Source organism: Schistocerca cancellata, chromosome 1 (genome assembly GCF_023864275.1).
Source record: "Schistocerca cancellata isolate TAMUIC-IGC-003103 chromosome 1, iqSchCanc2.1, whole genome shotgun sequence".
Taxonomy (NCBI): Eukaryota; Metazoa; Arthropoda; class Insecta; order Orthoptera; family Acrididae; genus Schistocerca; species Schistocerca cancellata.
Genome location: NC_064626.1, coordinates 1,172,812,415 through 1,172,826,220, shown reverse-complemented (window position 1 = coordinate 1,172,826,220; position 13,806 = coordinate 1,172,812,415). Strand labels below are relative to the sequence as shown.

Below are 13,806 nucleotides of genomic sequence, written 5' to 3'. Positions count from 1 at the left end.
CAAAGTTTTATGAATTTATTTGTAAATGTATAGACAGTGGAAATTAAAATGTTCAGTGGTGCCTCTCCTGCTCCAAGTCGGCCAGTTTGACGTCCCACCCCCCTTAACCTTTTAATTGAAACCAATCATATATTATTATTTTCCAATTACATTGCTTTAAAAAAGCCGTATTGATCAAATTGTGACACTGTATGTGATTAGAACTGGGAAACTTAGTCTCTTTAAAAGACGTGAAATCTTTTAATTTTTTTTCGTAAATCATACAAAAAATTGGAGACGAAAACTAATTCTTTTAGTCCGTGAGAGGAGTACGTGTGCTGTGAATGTCAGAGTGAATGGTGTTTATTCAGCAGTGGGACTTTTCAGCGTGGAAAAGCACCATATTTTGATAAAAAAGGACAGATTCAACTGAAAATATTTTGAGACGACAGTAGACTCAAATTGGAAAAAGTTCTATCTGAGAAAGTGCTCACAGCAACTGTTACGTATCTCTGGATTTCGTGCTGTCACGCACGACACTGGTGTATTCAGATGACAGAGAAGAGCAGCTCACCCCCACGGCGAGGTCTCCGACGAGCCCGGTCCAGCTGCCGGAGGGCGACCGCGAGCCGAAGTCGTTGTCCTTGGCGGGCACCAGCTCGTAGTCGAAGTTCATGTGCGTCGGCTCGGCCAGCTTCTTCAGCAGGTCGATGCAGTAGCCGTCCCAGATGGGCTCGCCCTCCGGGCCCACCAAGGGCGCCCCCGTCTGCTCGTCGCGCACTGGGAACGACCAGGGCACGCCCTGTGTCCATACAACACCAACGGCTGGCGATCACGTGTTCATGGGACACTGTCCGGTAAAAACATCAGTCATTTACAAGAAGATACGTTCGGTGTGGCGAAGCAATGTAAGTTACTTAAAAATACATGTCTTCCGGTCAATACCCCGTACCAGTTAGGTTCTTTCTGGAGTATCCTGATGAAAGAAATCCATGTTTAGCAGCCGCTTACAACTGCTCGCTAGATGAAAGACCTGTACCTAAAGGCTGGAAAACTGCACAGGTCACACTAATACACAAGGAAGCAAATTAAGTAATCCGCTGAATTAAAAAAAAAAAGGTTCAAATGCCTCTAAGCACTATGGGACTTAACATCTGAGCTCATCAGTCCCCTAGACTTAGAACTACTTAAACCTAACGAACCTAAGGACATCACACTCATCCATGCCCGAGGCAGGATTCGAACCCTTTGAATTAAAGGTCTACATCATTGACATCAATTCGCTGTAGGCTTTTGGATCATATATCGTGTTAAAACATTACGAAATATCTTGAAGAAACAGATCTACTCTTATGTAACCAGCGCGGGTTCAGAATATATCGTTCTTGTGAAAGACAACTAGCTCTTTACTTACACGAATTAATGAGTGCTATCGACAGGGGATTTCAAGGGAATTCCATATTTCTAGATTTCCAGAAGGCTTTTGACACCGTACCTCGTAAGAGCAGCTCTTAATCAAATTGCTTAGCTATGGAGTATCGTCTCAGCTGTGCCACTGGATCTACGACTACATCTACATCCATACTCCGCAAGCCACCTGGCGGTGTGTGGCGGAGGGTACTTTGAGTACCTCTATCTGTTCTCCCTTCTATTCCAGCCTCGTATTGTTCGTGGAAAGAAATATTGTCGGTATGCCTCTGTGTGGGCTCTTATCTCTCTGATTTTATCCTCATGGTCTTTTCGCGAGATATACGTAGGAGGGAGCAATATACTGCTTGACTCTTCGGTGAAGGTATGTTCTCGAAACTTTGACAAAAGCCCGTACCGAGCTACTGAGGGTCTCTCCTGCAGAGTCTTCCACTGGAGTTTATCTATCATCTCCGTAACGCTTTCGCGATTACTAAATGATCCTGTAACGAAGCGCGCTGCTCTCCGTTGGATCTTCTCTATCTCCTCTATCAACCCTATCTGGTACGGATCCCACACTGGTGAGCAGTATTCAAGCAGTGGGCGAACAAGTGTACTGTAAACTACTTCCTTTGTTTTCGGATTGCATTTCCTTAGGACTCTTCCAATGAATCTCAGTCTGGCATCTGCTTTACCGACGATCAACTTTATATGATCATTCCATTTTAAATCGCTCCTAATGCCTATTCCCAGATAATTTATGGAATTAACTGCTTCCACTTGCTGACCTGCTATATTGTAGCTAAATGATAAAGGATCTTTCTTTCTATGTATTCGCAGCACATTACGCTTGTCTACATTGAGATTCAATTGCCATTCCCTGCACCATGCGTCAATTCGTTGCAGATTCTCCTGCATTTCAGTACAATTTTCCATTGTTACAACCTCTCAATATACCACAGCATCATCCGCAAAAAGCCTCAGTGTACATCCGATGTTATCCACAAGGTCATTTATATATAATGCGAATAGCAACGGTCCTACGACACTCCCCTGCGGCACACCTGAAATCACTCTTACTGCGGAAGACTTCTCTCCATTGAGAATGACATGCTGCGTTCTGTTATCTAGGAACTCATCAATTCGATCACACAATTGGTCTGATAGTCCATATGCTCTTACCTTGTTCATTAGACGACTGTGGGGAACTGTATCGAACGCCTTGCGGAAGTCAACAAACACGGCATCTACTTGGGAACCCGTGTCTATAGCCCTCTGAGTCTCGTGGACGAATAGCGCGAGCTGGGTTTCACACGATCGTCTTTTTCGAATCCCATGCTGATTCCTACAGAGTAGATTTCTAGTCTCCAGAAAAGTCATTGTACTCTAACATAATACGTGTTCCAAAATTCTACAACTGATCGACGTTAGAGATATAGGTCTATAAATCTGCATATCTGTTCGACGTCCCTTCTTAAAAACGGGGACCTACTGTTAGAAAATCGATGGGAAGGCATGTAATGAAGTCAAAGTTGCATCTGAAGTTTCTCAACGAAAATCCCGATAGGTCCTTTGCTGTTGCTGTGCTGAAAAGTAATGCCTCCGAAATTTTTTTCTGTTTCAAATATCGGTTAAGGTATTACCTGTCGAGCGTATTTCTCGGTCGACTTCTCGCTTCGTTGATCCACGTTGCATCCTTCTGTGACTAGAGGGCTCCGAATTGTAGCGTGTAAGATGGCGGTGTACAAGGTAACTATGTCGGTGCATGAGAAACAGCGTGCTGTATTCGAGTTGCTGAAAGCAGAAATTTGAACAGTTCGTCCACACACGGAGCACTCCTCCTTCAGCAGGACGATGCCAGATCACATACGAGTGCTGCGACATCTGCAACTATCTGACGCCATGGGTTCACAGTATTCGATTATCATCCACACAGTCCCGACTTGGTCCCATACGATTTTCATTTGATTCCAAAATTTAAAGAACACCTTCGATGGTAGTGATGAAGCGATGCAAGCAGAGGTGAGGTTGTCATCCCTTCAACAAACATTCTAGGTTGACGGTGCCAATAAACCGGTTTCTCGTTCTGAGACATGTGTTTGTCGCCAGAGTGATTGTGTTGAGAAATAATTACGCAAACACGAAGAATAAAGACGTAAAATGTTAATAACGATTGTTTTATTTAAAAAGCTTCAAGAGTTTTCACATCAGACATGCGGAGGCAATATTTTTCAGCACGCCCTCGTATATAAGCAATTTGTGAGACAATGCGAAGCCGGCCGGTGTGGCCGAGCGGTTCTAGGCTCTTCAGTCTGGAACCGCTCGACCGCTATGGTCGCAGGTTCGAATCCTGCCTCTGGCATGGATGTGTGTGATGTCCTTAGGTTACTTAGTTGTAAATAGTTCAAAGTTCTAGCGGACTGATGACCTCAGATGTTAAGTCCCATAGTGCTCAGAGCCATTTGAACCAATTTGAGACAATGTGAGCAGTGCTCTTAGTTTGTTTGCAAATGATCCTGTCATTTACCATCTACCTAAAGCCATCAGAGGATCAAAACGAACTGCAAAAGATTTACACAAAGTAGCTGTATAGAGCGGAAAGTGACCTAAAGAACCCTCCACATGAGTACTAAAATTCAATTAAATTTCGGTTACACGATAAATCACAGAAATTAAAAAAAATTGTCACTTCATCCAAATACCTACGCATTACAATTACGAACAACTTGAATTGGTACCATCACACAGAAAAAGTTTGAAAAGGCGAACCAAAGGCAGCGTTTTATTGGCAGAACGTTTCGAAGATACAACACGTCTACTAAACAGATTGCATACACTACGCTTGCTGTCCTCTTATGGAATACTGCTGCGCACTATAGGTGGAATCCTTACCATGTAAGACTGGCGGAGGACAATGAACAAGTTCAAAGAAGGACAGCTCGTTTTATATTATCACATAATAGGGGAGAGAGTGTTACGGTCGTGGTATGCAGGTTTGGGGTGGCAACCATTAAAACAAAGACGTTATTCGTTGCGGCGAGATCTTTTCACGAAATTTCAACCATCAACTCTCTCTTCCGAATGCGAAAATGTTTTGTCAATTCCCACCTACATAGGAAGACATGAATATTTTAATAAAATAAGAGAAATCAGAGCTCACAGGGAAACATTTAAATGTTTATTTTCCCGTGTATTTTTCGAGAGTGAAATGGAGACAAATAGTCTGAATGTGGTTCTGTGAATCCTCTAGCAACGATTGTAGTCATGTAGATGTAGATTTAGATACACTCTGTAAGCAGTTTTACGGAGCATGTCAGTCTACTTTCTATCAATATTAGCACGTCAATTTGCGGATGGAGCGAGGAGAAAGTGATAGTTTTATGCCTCCGTAAGCAGCCTAATCTCACTCGTCTTATTTTCATGAGCCCGACGACAGGTATCCATAGGATACCACTGTTTTGTGAGCTATACCGATGTGTTCCAATCCTTGTCTTTGAATTCCTTCGATTTTTGCTGTCAAACGTACACCGAAAAAAGAGGGAAGTAAGATTTAGGTACATTATTTATGCGTCGAAGACGCCATTAGGTATGCAGCGCAAAGTCGAATACGATAGGATGTGGAAGAAAAACGGCCGTGTCCTTTGTAAAAGAACCATTGTATCATATACTGCAATCGATTTAGAGAATTTGCGAGAAAAGTAAATCTCGGTGGTCGGATGGTTTTTTTAGGATAGACCGAGTAATTGATGAAGAGGCAGTGAATCGAATTAGGGAGAAAAAAATTGCAGTACAGCTTGACTAAATGAGAGGGTCGTCTGATAGCACACATGCCGAGGCAAAAAGAAATCGTCACTTTGGTAGCGGATGGCAATATAGGAGAAAAAAGGAGAAGAGGGAGAAAAAGTTTTGGCTACACCAAGCAGGTTCAAAGGAATGTTTGTTGCATTACCTATGCACAGTAGAGGGGACAGGACAAGAACACAAGATAGTCCAGTGTGGGCAGCTGTATCAGACCAGTTTTTAGACTGAAGACCATAAAAAAATTTATCGTGAACATGCACTAACCGACAACAATATGTGCAAATCAATGTGTCATCTCAGAAGGCCTTCTCAACAATAATATCCAAACGATCTATTGTTACAGAGAAGTGGAGTTCACGTCATAGTACATGTTATTAGCAAGATGACGTATGTAGTGAAATGTGAAGATCACCAAGCGAGATTGCGCAGTGGTTAGCACACTGGACTCGCATACGGGAGGACGACGGTTCAAACCAGACTAGGGAGAAAATTCCATCCTGATTTAGGTTTTCCATGGCTTTTCTAAATCGCTTTAGGCAAATGCCGCGATCGTTCCTTCGATAGGACATGGCCGATTTCCTTGCCCATCCTTCCCTAATCCTATGGGACCGATGACGTCGCTGTTTGGTACCCTCCCCTGAACAAACCAACCAATCTGTACAGATCAAATGTGTTTCCCTCTTTGAGATAGAAATGCACTACATGTTTGTCTTGATTCTTATGGAAAATAGAGCCTTATGAAATTGTACATCAATTTGTTATCACTATTTACTATAGCTAAAACCTTTAAAGATAAATTCACACTTGCCGTCACGTCGCGTCAAAACATTCCATAATGTATTTCAAGTAGCGGCATTCACACAGGCCGACAACGTCACGCCACGTCGTCAAGGATTCTCTGGAAGAAAGTTTCGACGGTGATGTTGAGTAGGGGGCATTGTGTCGTCGTCTGCTAGCTTCTGAAGTTAACCTTTTTTCCCCGCGGCCACTCTTGTTAAAGTAGTAGTATATTTTGTGCTTTTGTATCTTCTTAATCTTCATTTTATTATTTTGTTTTGTTTCGGTGACAAACGACTTGGAAATTTTTTCCATTGAGTGTTCTGCGAATACGCGAGGCTAGATATATGAAAGTGAAAAATGATGTAGGTTTTACAGTAAGAAAATGGAACTGACACCTACACTGTGTGTAAATAAAAACATAAATTGATGAATCAATTTTCACTGAATAACCTTTTGTTAAGAGAAAAAGTCAGCTCTATTGAAGGAGAAAAATACAGTTGTTTACGACGTTATTTGCTGCGTAGGAAAATCAAGCGTAATGGGTAGGGCAACCAGGCTCCATCTATTCTATTATACATACTGTTTGACGTTTTCTTATGTATATATTTATTGTTGTCGGTGTTTTGAAATGTCGTTTCACTTCTCAGCGCTTTATCACACAAAATTGATCAAGAACATGCTGCTGCGCCACGAATACGTACAGGCGTGGATTTGTGGAATTCCTGTAGATCTCGCGGAGCTATGAATGGAAAGCAGTAATTAAGGGAACGTTGGCACATCGGATGGCAGGCGCGGTCGATGTTGATATTTTGCAAAGTATTCGGCGAGTCAGGTTTACAAGACCGCTCGCAGGTTTGAGGGCACGGCCCGGCGGGCACTGTGTACAGATGTGAAGTTCAAATGTTTCAAATGGCTCTGAGCACTATGGGACTTAACTTCTGAGGTCATCAGTCCCCTAGAACTTAGAACTACTTAAACCTATCTAACCTAAGGATATCACACACATCCATACCCGATGCAGGATTCGAACCTGCGATCGTAGCGGTCGCGCGGTTCCAGACTGTAGCGCCTAGAACCGCTCGGCCACTTCGGCCGGCAGATGTGAAGTAATCAGGACAGCATAGGGTACCAACGTGCTGTAAAGAACCCATACATTGCAGCTACAACAACGCCTAGTGACTTGCCTGTAGGGGCCGAAGTGGACTGAGGAAAGCTGATTTTGTAATTATCAAAGAGCACTTCGCTTATCCCCTATAGAGGAACTACGTCAGAGGCATAGGGAAAAGACGTATGAATAATCGAGCCCGGAGGCACAAAGCAAATAGTCTATTCGCCATTTTGTCCACGTCTAGAACCGGAGAGAACGACGATTGTTTAAGTTGCAGGCCAACAAAGGCGACCTTTTTGTGATAGATATCGGCGGTCAACCGGCCCGCTGGAGCTACCTCCAACTTTCGCTGCACGGACACATCATCGCTGTGGTGGGGCGCGTCGCACCTTGGAGCTACAAAAGCGCGAGGAGCGAGAGGGCTGCTAGCCTCCGCTCTCTGGATGGCATCGTCCGGCGGACTGCAAGGTGGCGTCCATAGGGGCGGGGCAGGCGCGAACACGCGGCCTCCTGGATGCAGAGCTGTCTGCAGGCGCCGAATGAGCTGCCCTGGGCGGACGGCCGCAGCTGCTGAGGCTCAGTATAAGGAAGGCGGTCGGTTGTTTCCCATCGGCGCTCTACATGGGGCCCACGAGCAACGCTTGATGAAGCAGTCAGCCGTGTTCCGGGCCACGGACACAGTCAACGCACGCGGCGGCCACTTAGCCATGGCGCGAGTAGGATCGCTACATCCTCAAGGCTGGGCAGCCGGACGCCGACGCTGTAGATTCCAGATTCAGGTGCCACTGACCCATGCATGCTCCGTGGCGCCATCGCCGAGTTCAGGAAGGGCCGACTGTGCTTCTCTGCACGCTTCGGCGTAAGTCATCCCTCTCTCCCAGACCACATCTCTCGGTCGTTCTGACATATCACAGTCCCTCAGGTTGTAACAATACGTTATGAAGTTTGCTTTGGGCATTAATCAACTTCATCGTTGTTACTACCTCAATTTCGATACTATACTCCGACTTTTTGTGTGACCGATGGTATTTCATAACCTGACTTTCACACTTCCGTACTGGACTCAAGCGAATTGACGTGACGTGAAACTTACGTGATTTGATGTGATGTCGTATATGAATATACTCTGACATTGACGTGACGTGATGGGCAATTGACGGCTATCGTGACTCGGACGTATTTATTCCAGAGGGTCTCTGGAACGAATGTTTTCGATATGAATCACAGGGTCGTTTGCTCTTTTCCATTGTGCACTTCGACGCTTCGAGACTCACCTCTGCTGTGCCGACGCGGAAGAAGCGTTTGGCAGGCTTGAGCTGCGTGTTGAGTTGCAGCCCCTTTTCTGCCGACCAGTTACCGAGATCGATCTCCTCCGACCGATTGACCATCCGCAGCTGCAGCGGCGTGTTGAAGGTGAGCTGGGCCGCCTGCATGCGGAAGAACAGCGTCGAGTTGGTTTGTCCACGCTGTAGGAAGGATAAACACCTCTGCATTATTGTCGAAATCGTATACGCAATCAAGAAATTAGAGAATATTTCGTGAATAGGAAGCCAGAGCGGCTACAATTTCCGTGAAGCAATATCAAACACATGTCGTTAAAAAAATCTAACATCGTAAACAAACATGAAGTCCATCTCTGTAACCGACTGGCATCACCAGGACACACGTTCGATTCCTGGTACCTCGAGGAATTTTTTGTTGATGAGCGGAATTGAACATTTTCTATCAGGGATCACAATTGTACAATGAATTGCGACAGGGGATGGAAAAGATTAATATACCAGGGTCAATCCACACAAGTGGTCGAGCACTGGTTGCTTGACCATCTCAGAAAAAAAATTATATTTGCTGGGTGAATTCCCCAATGTTTAGCAGTCACAAAAATATTTTTAAAAAATTGATTGTTTATTGTCTTGAAATGGCGACCATATTTGTTCCAGGCCAGCGGGGTCAGGGATTTTCTCTGCCTCGTGATGACTGGGTGTTGTGTGCTGTCCTTAGGTTAGTTAGGTTTAAGTAGTTATAAGTTCTAGGGGACTGATGACCATAGATGTTAAGTCCCATACTGCTCAGAGCCATTTTTTTGTTCCAGACCGCATGCGTTTTTTCGTATTTTCAAGCATCTACATTTTTTACAATTATTCAGTAGTGATTGTCCTAAACCTTTCAGATGAAATGCATTTAGTTCAATACCCTCTAGGCTACAAATTAAAATCATTATCACTTAGCTGAATATATTCTTTAATATATTTTAATAGTTCAAAGTTATCAGCCACAAATTTAAATAACTCTGTTTTTGAACAGTAGTTTTCCAAAGAAAGATAAATTTCTCAGCTGTAATATTTTTTCTGCAATTACACTCTATAGTATAGTTACTTTTTATAGCATCAATGGTGAGCAGCTTACACTTAAAAAATACACTATTTTTAAAAATGGATTTTTTTTAGTTTCTCCATTTTGTGGCCAGCAATATCTTTGTTGGGGGACCAGATAAAAATCTGAAAATTTCACAGTTAATAGACCTTTATGATATCAAACTTTAGTATAAATTTCAACTTTGAGATTCAATTAGAAGTTATGGAAAATATATTACAAACACGAATAAAAAATACGTTTTTTAACATCTGCGATATCTAGTAAGCTAATCAAATAAAGTATACCAATTGCATAATGAAACACACCACATTACACCAACTAATGATTATTTGTCGAAACAATGCTGTGATAAGTGTTTCAGCAGGCTAACAATTGCATCTGCAAGCCTACACAAGTATGATTGTTGTCTTCCCCCTTACACCAACAATTGTCTGTTGTTGTTGTGGTCTTCAGTCCTGAGACTGGTTTGATGCAGCTCTCCATGCTACTGTATCCTGTGCACGCTCCTTCATCTCCCAGTATCTACTGCAACCTACATCCTTCTGAATCTGCTTAGTGTATTCATCTCTTGGTCTCCCTCTACGATTTTTACCCTCCACACTGCCCTCCAATGCTAAATTTGTGATCCCTTGATGCCTCAAAACATGTCCTACCAACCGATCCCTTCTTCTAGTCAAGTTGTGCCACAAACTTCTCTTCTCCCCAATCCTATTCAATACCTCCTCATTAGTTACGTGATCTACCCACCTTATCTTCATCATCCTTCTGTAGCACCACATTTCGAAAGCTTCTATTCTCTTCTTGTCCAAACTAGTTATCGTCCACGTTTCACTTCCATACATGGCTACACTCCATACAAATACTTTCAGAAACGACTTCCTGACACTTAAATCTATACTCGATGTTAACAAATTCCTCTTATTGAGAAACGCTTTCCTTGCCATTGCCAGTCTACATTTTATATCCTCTCTACTTCGACCATCATCGGTTATTTTGCTCCCTAAATAGCAAAACTCCTTTACTACTTTAAGTGTCTCATTTCCTAATCTAATTCCCTCAGCATCACCCGACTTAATTTGACTACATTCCATTATCCTTGTTTTGCTTTTGTTGATGTTCATCTTATATCCTCCTTTCAAGACACTGTCCATTCCATTCAACTGCTCTTCCAAGTCCTTTGCTGTCTCTGACAGAATTACAATGTCATCGGCGAACCTCAAAGTTTTTACTTCTTCTCCATGAATTTTAATACCTACTCCGAATTTTTCTTTTGTTTCCTTTACTGCTTGCTCAATATACAGATTGAATAACATCGGGGAGAGGCTACAACCCTGTCTTACTCCTTTCCCAACCACTGCTTTCCTTTCATGCCCCTCGACTCTTATAACTGCCATCTGGTTTCTGTACAAACTGTAAATAGCCTTTCGCTCCCTGTATTTTACCCCTGCCACCTTCAGAATTTGAAAGAGAGTATTCCAGTTAACATTGTCAAAAGCTTTCTCTAAGTCTACAAATGCTAGAAACGTAGGTTTGCCTTTTCTTAATCTTTCTTCTAAGATAAGTCGTAAGGTCAGTATTGCCTCACGTGTTCCAATATTTCTACGGAATCCAAACTGATCTTCCCCGAGGTCGGCTTCTACCAGTTTTTCCATTCGGCTGTAAAGAATTCGCGTTAGTATTTTGCAGCTGTGACTTATTAAACTGATAGTTCGGTAATTTTCATATCTGTCAACAGCTGCTTTCTTTGGGATTGGAATTATTATATTCTTCTTGAAGTCTGAGGGTATTTCGCCTGTCTCATACATCGTGCTCACCAGATGGTAGAGTTTTGTCATGACTGGCTCTCCCGAGGCCATCAGTAGTTCAAATGGAATGTTGTCTACTCCCGGGGCCTTGTTTCGACTCAGGTCTTTGAGTGCTCTGTCAAACTCTTCACGCAGTATCTTATCTCCCATTTCGTCTTCATCTACATCCTCTTCCATTTCCATAATATTGTCCTCAAGTACATCGCCCTTGTATAAAACCTCTATATACTCCTTCCACCTTTCTGCCTTCCCTTCTTTGCTTAAAACTAGGTTGCCATCTGAGCTCTTGATATTCATACAAGTGGTTCTCTTCTCTCCAAAGGTCTCTTTAATTTTCCTGTAGGCAGTATCTATCTTACCCCTAGTGAGACAAGCCTCTACATCCTTACATTTGTCCTCTAGCCATCCCTGCTTAGCCATTTTGCACTTCCTGTCGATATCATTTTTGAGACGTTTGTATTCCTTTTTGCCTGCTTCATTTACTGCATTTTTATATTTCCTCCTTTCATCAATTAAATTCAATATTTCTTCTGTTACCCAAGGATTTCTATTAGCCTTCGTCTTTTTACCTACTTGATCCTCTGCTGCCTTCACTACTTCATCCCTCAGAGCTACCCATTCTTCTTCTACTGTATTTCTTTCCCCCATTCCTGTCAATTATTCCCTTATGCTCTCTCTGAAACTCTCTACAACCTCTGGTTCTTTCAGTTTATCCAGGTCCCATCTCCTTAAATTCCCACCTTTTGCAGTTTCTTCAGTTTCAATCTGCAGTTCATAACCAATTGTGGTCAGAATCCACATCTGCCCCAGGAAATGTCCTACAATTTAAAACCTGGTTCCTAAATCTCTGTCTTACCATTATATAATCTATCTGATACCTTTTAGTATCTCCAGGATTCTTCCAGGTATACAACCTTCTCTTATGATTCTTGAACCACGTGTTGGCTATGATTAAGTTATGCTCTGTGCAAAATTCTACAAGGCGGCATCCTCTTTCATTCCTTCCCCCCAATCCATATTCACCTACTATGTTTCCTTCTCTCCCTTTTCCCACTGACGAATTCCAGTCACCCATGACTATTAAATTTTCGTCTCCCTTCACTACCTGAATAATTTCTTTTATCTCGTCATACATTTAATCTATTTCTTCATCATCTGCAGAGGTAGTTGGCATATAAACTTGTACTACTGTAGTAGGCATGGGCTTTGTGTCTATCTTGGCCAAAATAATGCGTTCACTATGCTGTTTGTAGTAGCTAACCCGCACTCCTATTTTTTTATTCATTATTAAACCTACTCCTACATTACCCCTATTTGATTTTGTATTTATAACCCTGTAATCACCTGACCAAAAGTCTTGTTCCTCCTGCCACCGAACTTCTCACTAATTCCCACTATATCTAACTTTAACCTATCCACTTCCCTTTTTAAATTTTCTAACCTACCTGCCCGATTAAGGGATCTGACATTCCACGCTCCGATCTGTAGAACGCCAGTTTTCTTTCTCCTGATAATTTCATTCTCTTGAGTAGTCCCCGCCCGGAGATCCGAATGGGGGACTATTTTACCTCCGGAATATTTTACCCAAGAGGACGCCATCATCATTTAATCATACAGTAGAGCTGCATGTCCTCGGGAAAAATTACGGCTGTAGTTTCCCCTTGCTTTCAGCCGTTCGCAGTACCAGCACAGCAAGGCCGTTTTGGTTAATGTTACAAGTGCAGATCAGTCAATCATCCAGACTGTTGCCCCTGCAACTACTGAAAAGGCTGCTGCCCCTCTTCAGGAACCACATGTTTGTCTGGCCTCTCAACAGATACCCCTCCGTTGTGGTTGCACCTACGGTACGACCATCTGTATCGCTGAGGCACGCAAGCCTCCCCACCAACGGCAAGGTCCATGGTTCAACAATTGTCTACTCACAGCTATTTAGCTAGAAGTTCTTGAAGTGTGCAGTAGAAAAATTGTGTCTCAGTGTTCTGTTGGTATTATTGTTAATGAAACATGTAATAAAAGTGTGTATGGAGTGTATCCTAAAGACATTACTTTAATCGAAGATTACAGTAAAGAAGAAAAAGTGTTGTTTTACTTACGAGTCGTCTCAGTGGTCAAATCAACATGCAAGTACCACGAAATGAAATACTTTAAAAAATTTCATCACCTTTTTGGTCAGTCTTGCATGTACCCTTTTGAGAAATATAAGAAACCTATAGCAAAAGGTCTGGGAGAAATAAGATTTGATCATTTTTCTAAAAATAAAAGCCCTTTTGTCAATCTCATACCAGGAAAATCATTGTGTCTGACATGTTATTCTAAGATATTTATAATTCACAAGAGAGATGACAGTGAAACCTCAGATACAGAATTTTGTGACTTATCAGCAACCATTAAAAAAGTAGATACAGCTTGTGAAATCCTGAGTATATAGTGAGCTAGTAAAATTAGAAAACTAAGTCAAGATAAAACACCAAGTGCCTTGAATACAAAAACTGAGAAAGTGTCAGCTACAGTCAATAAGAATTACGAAGTTTCATTTCAAAATACAATTTG

At 42.4% G+C, this 13,806-nt stretch overlaps 1 protein-coding gene across 1 annotated transcript in view; it reads right to left on the bottom strand.

The window, feature by feature from the left end:
• LOC126094110 (ionotropic receptor 25a) overlaps positions 1 to 13,806 on the bottom strand; it is a 216,765-nt gene that overhangs the window by 107,802 nt on the left and 95,157 nt on the right. Inside the window, exons 8-9 of the mRNA XM_049908770.1 lie at positions 8,350 to 8,541; positions 554 to 781 (exon numbers count right to left, since the gene is read on the bottom strand). Coding sequence (XP_049764727.1) covers positions 554 to 781; positions 8,350 to 8,541 — 420 coding nt within the window. The remainder of the gene's footprint in view (positions 1 to 553; positions 782 to 8,349; positions 8,542 to 13,806) is intronic.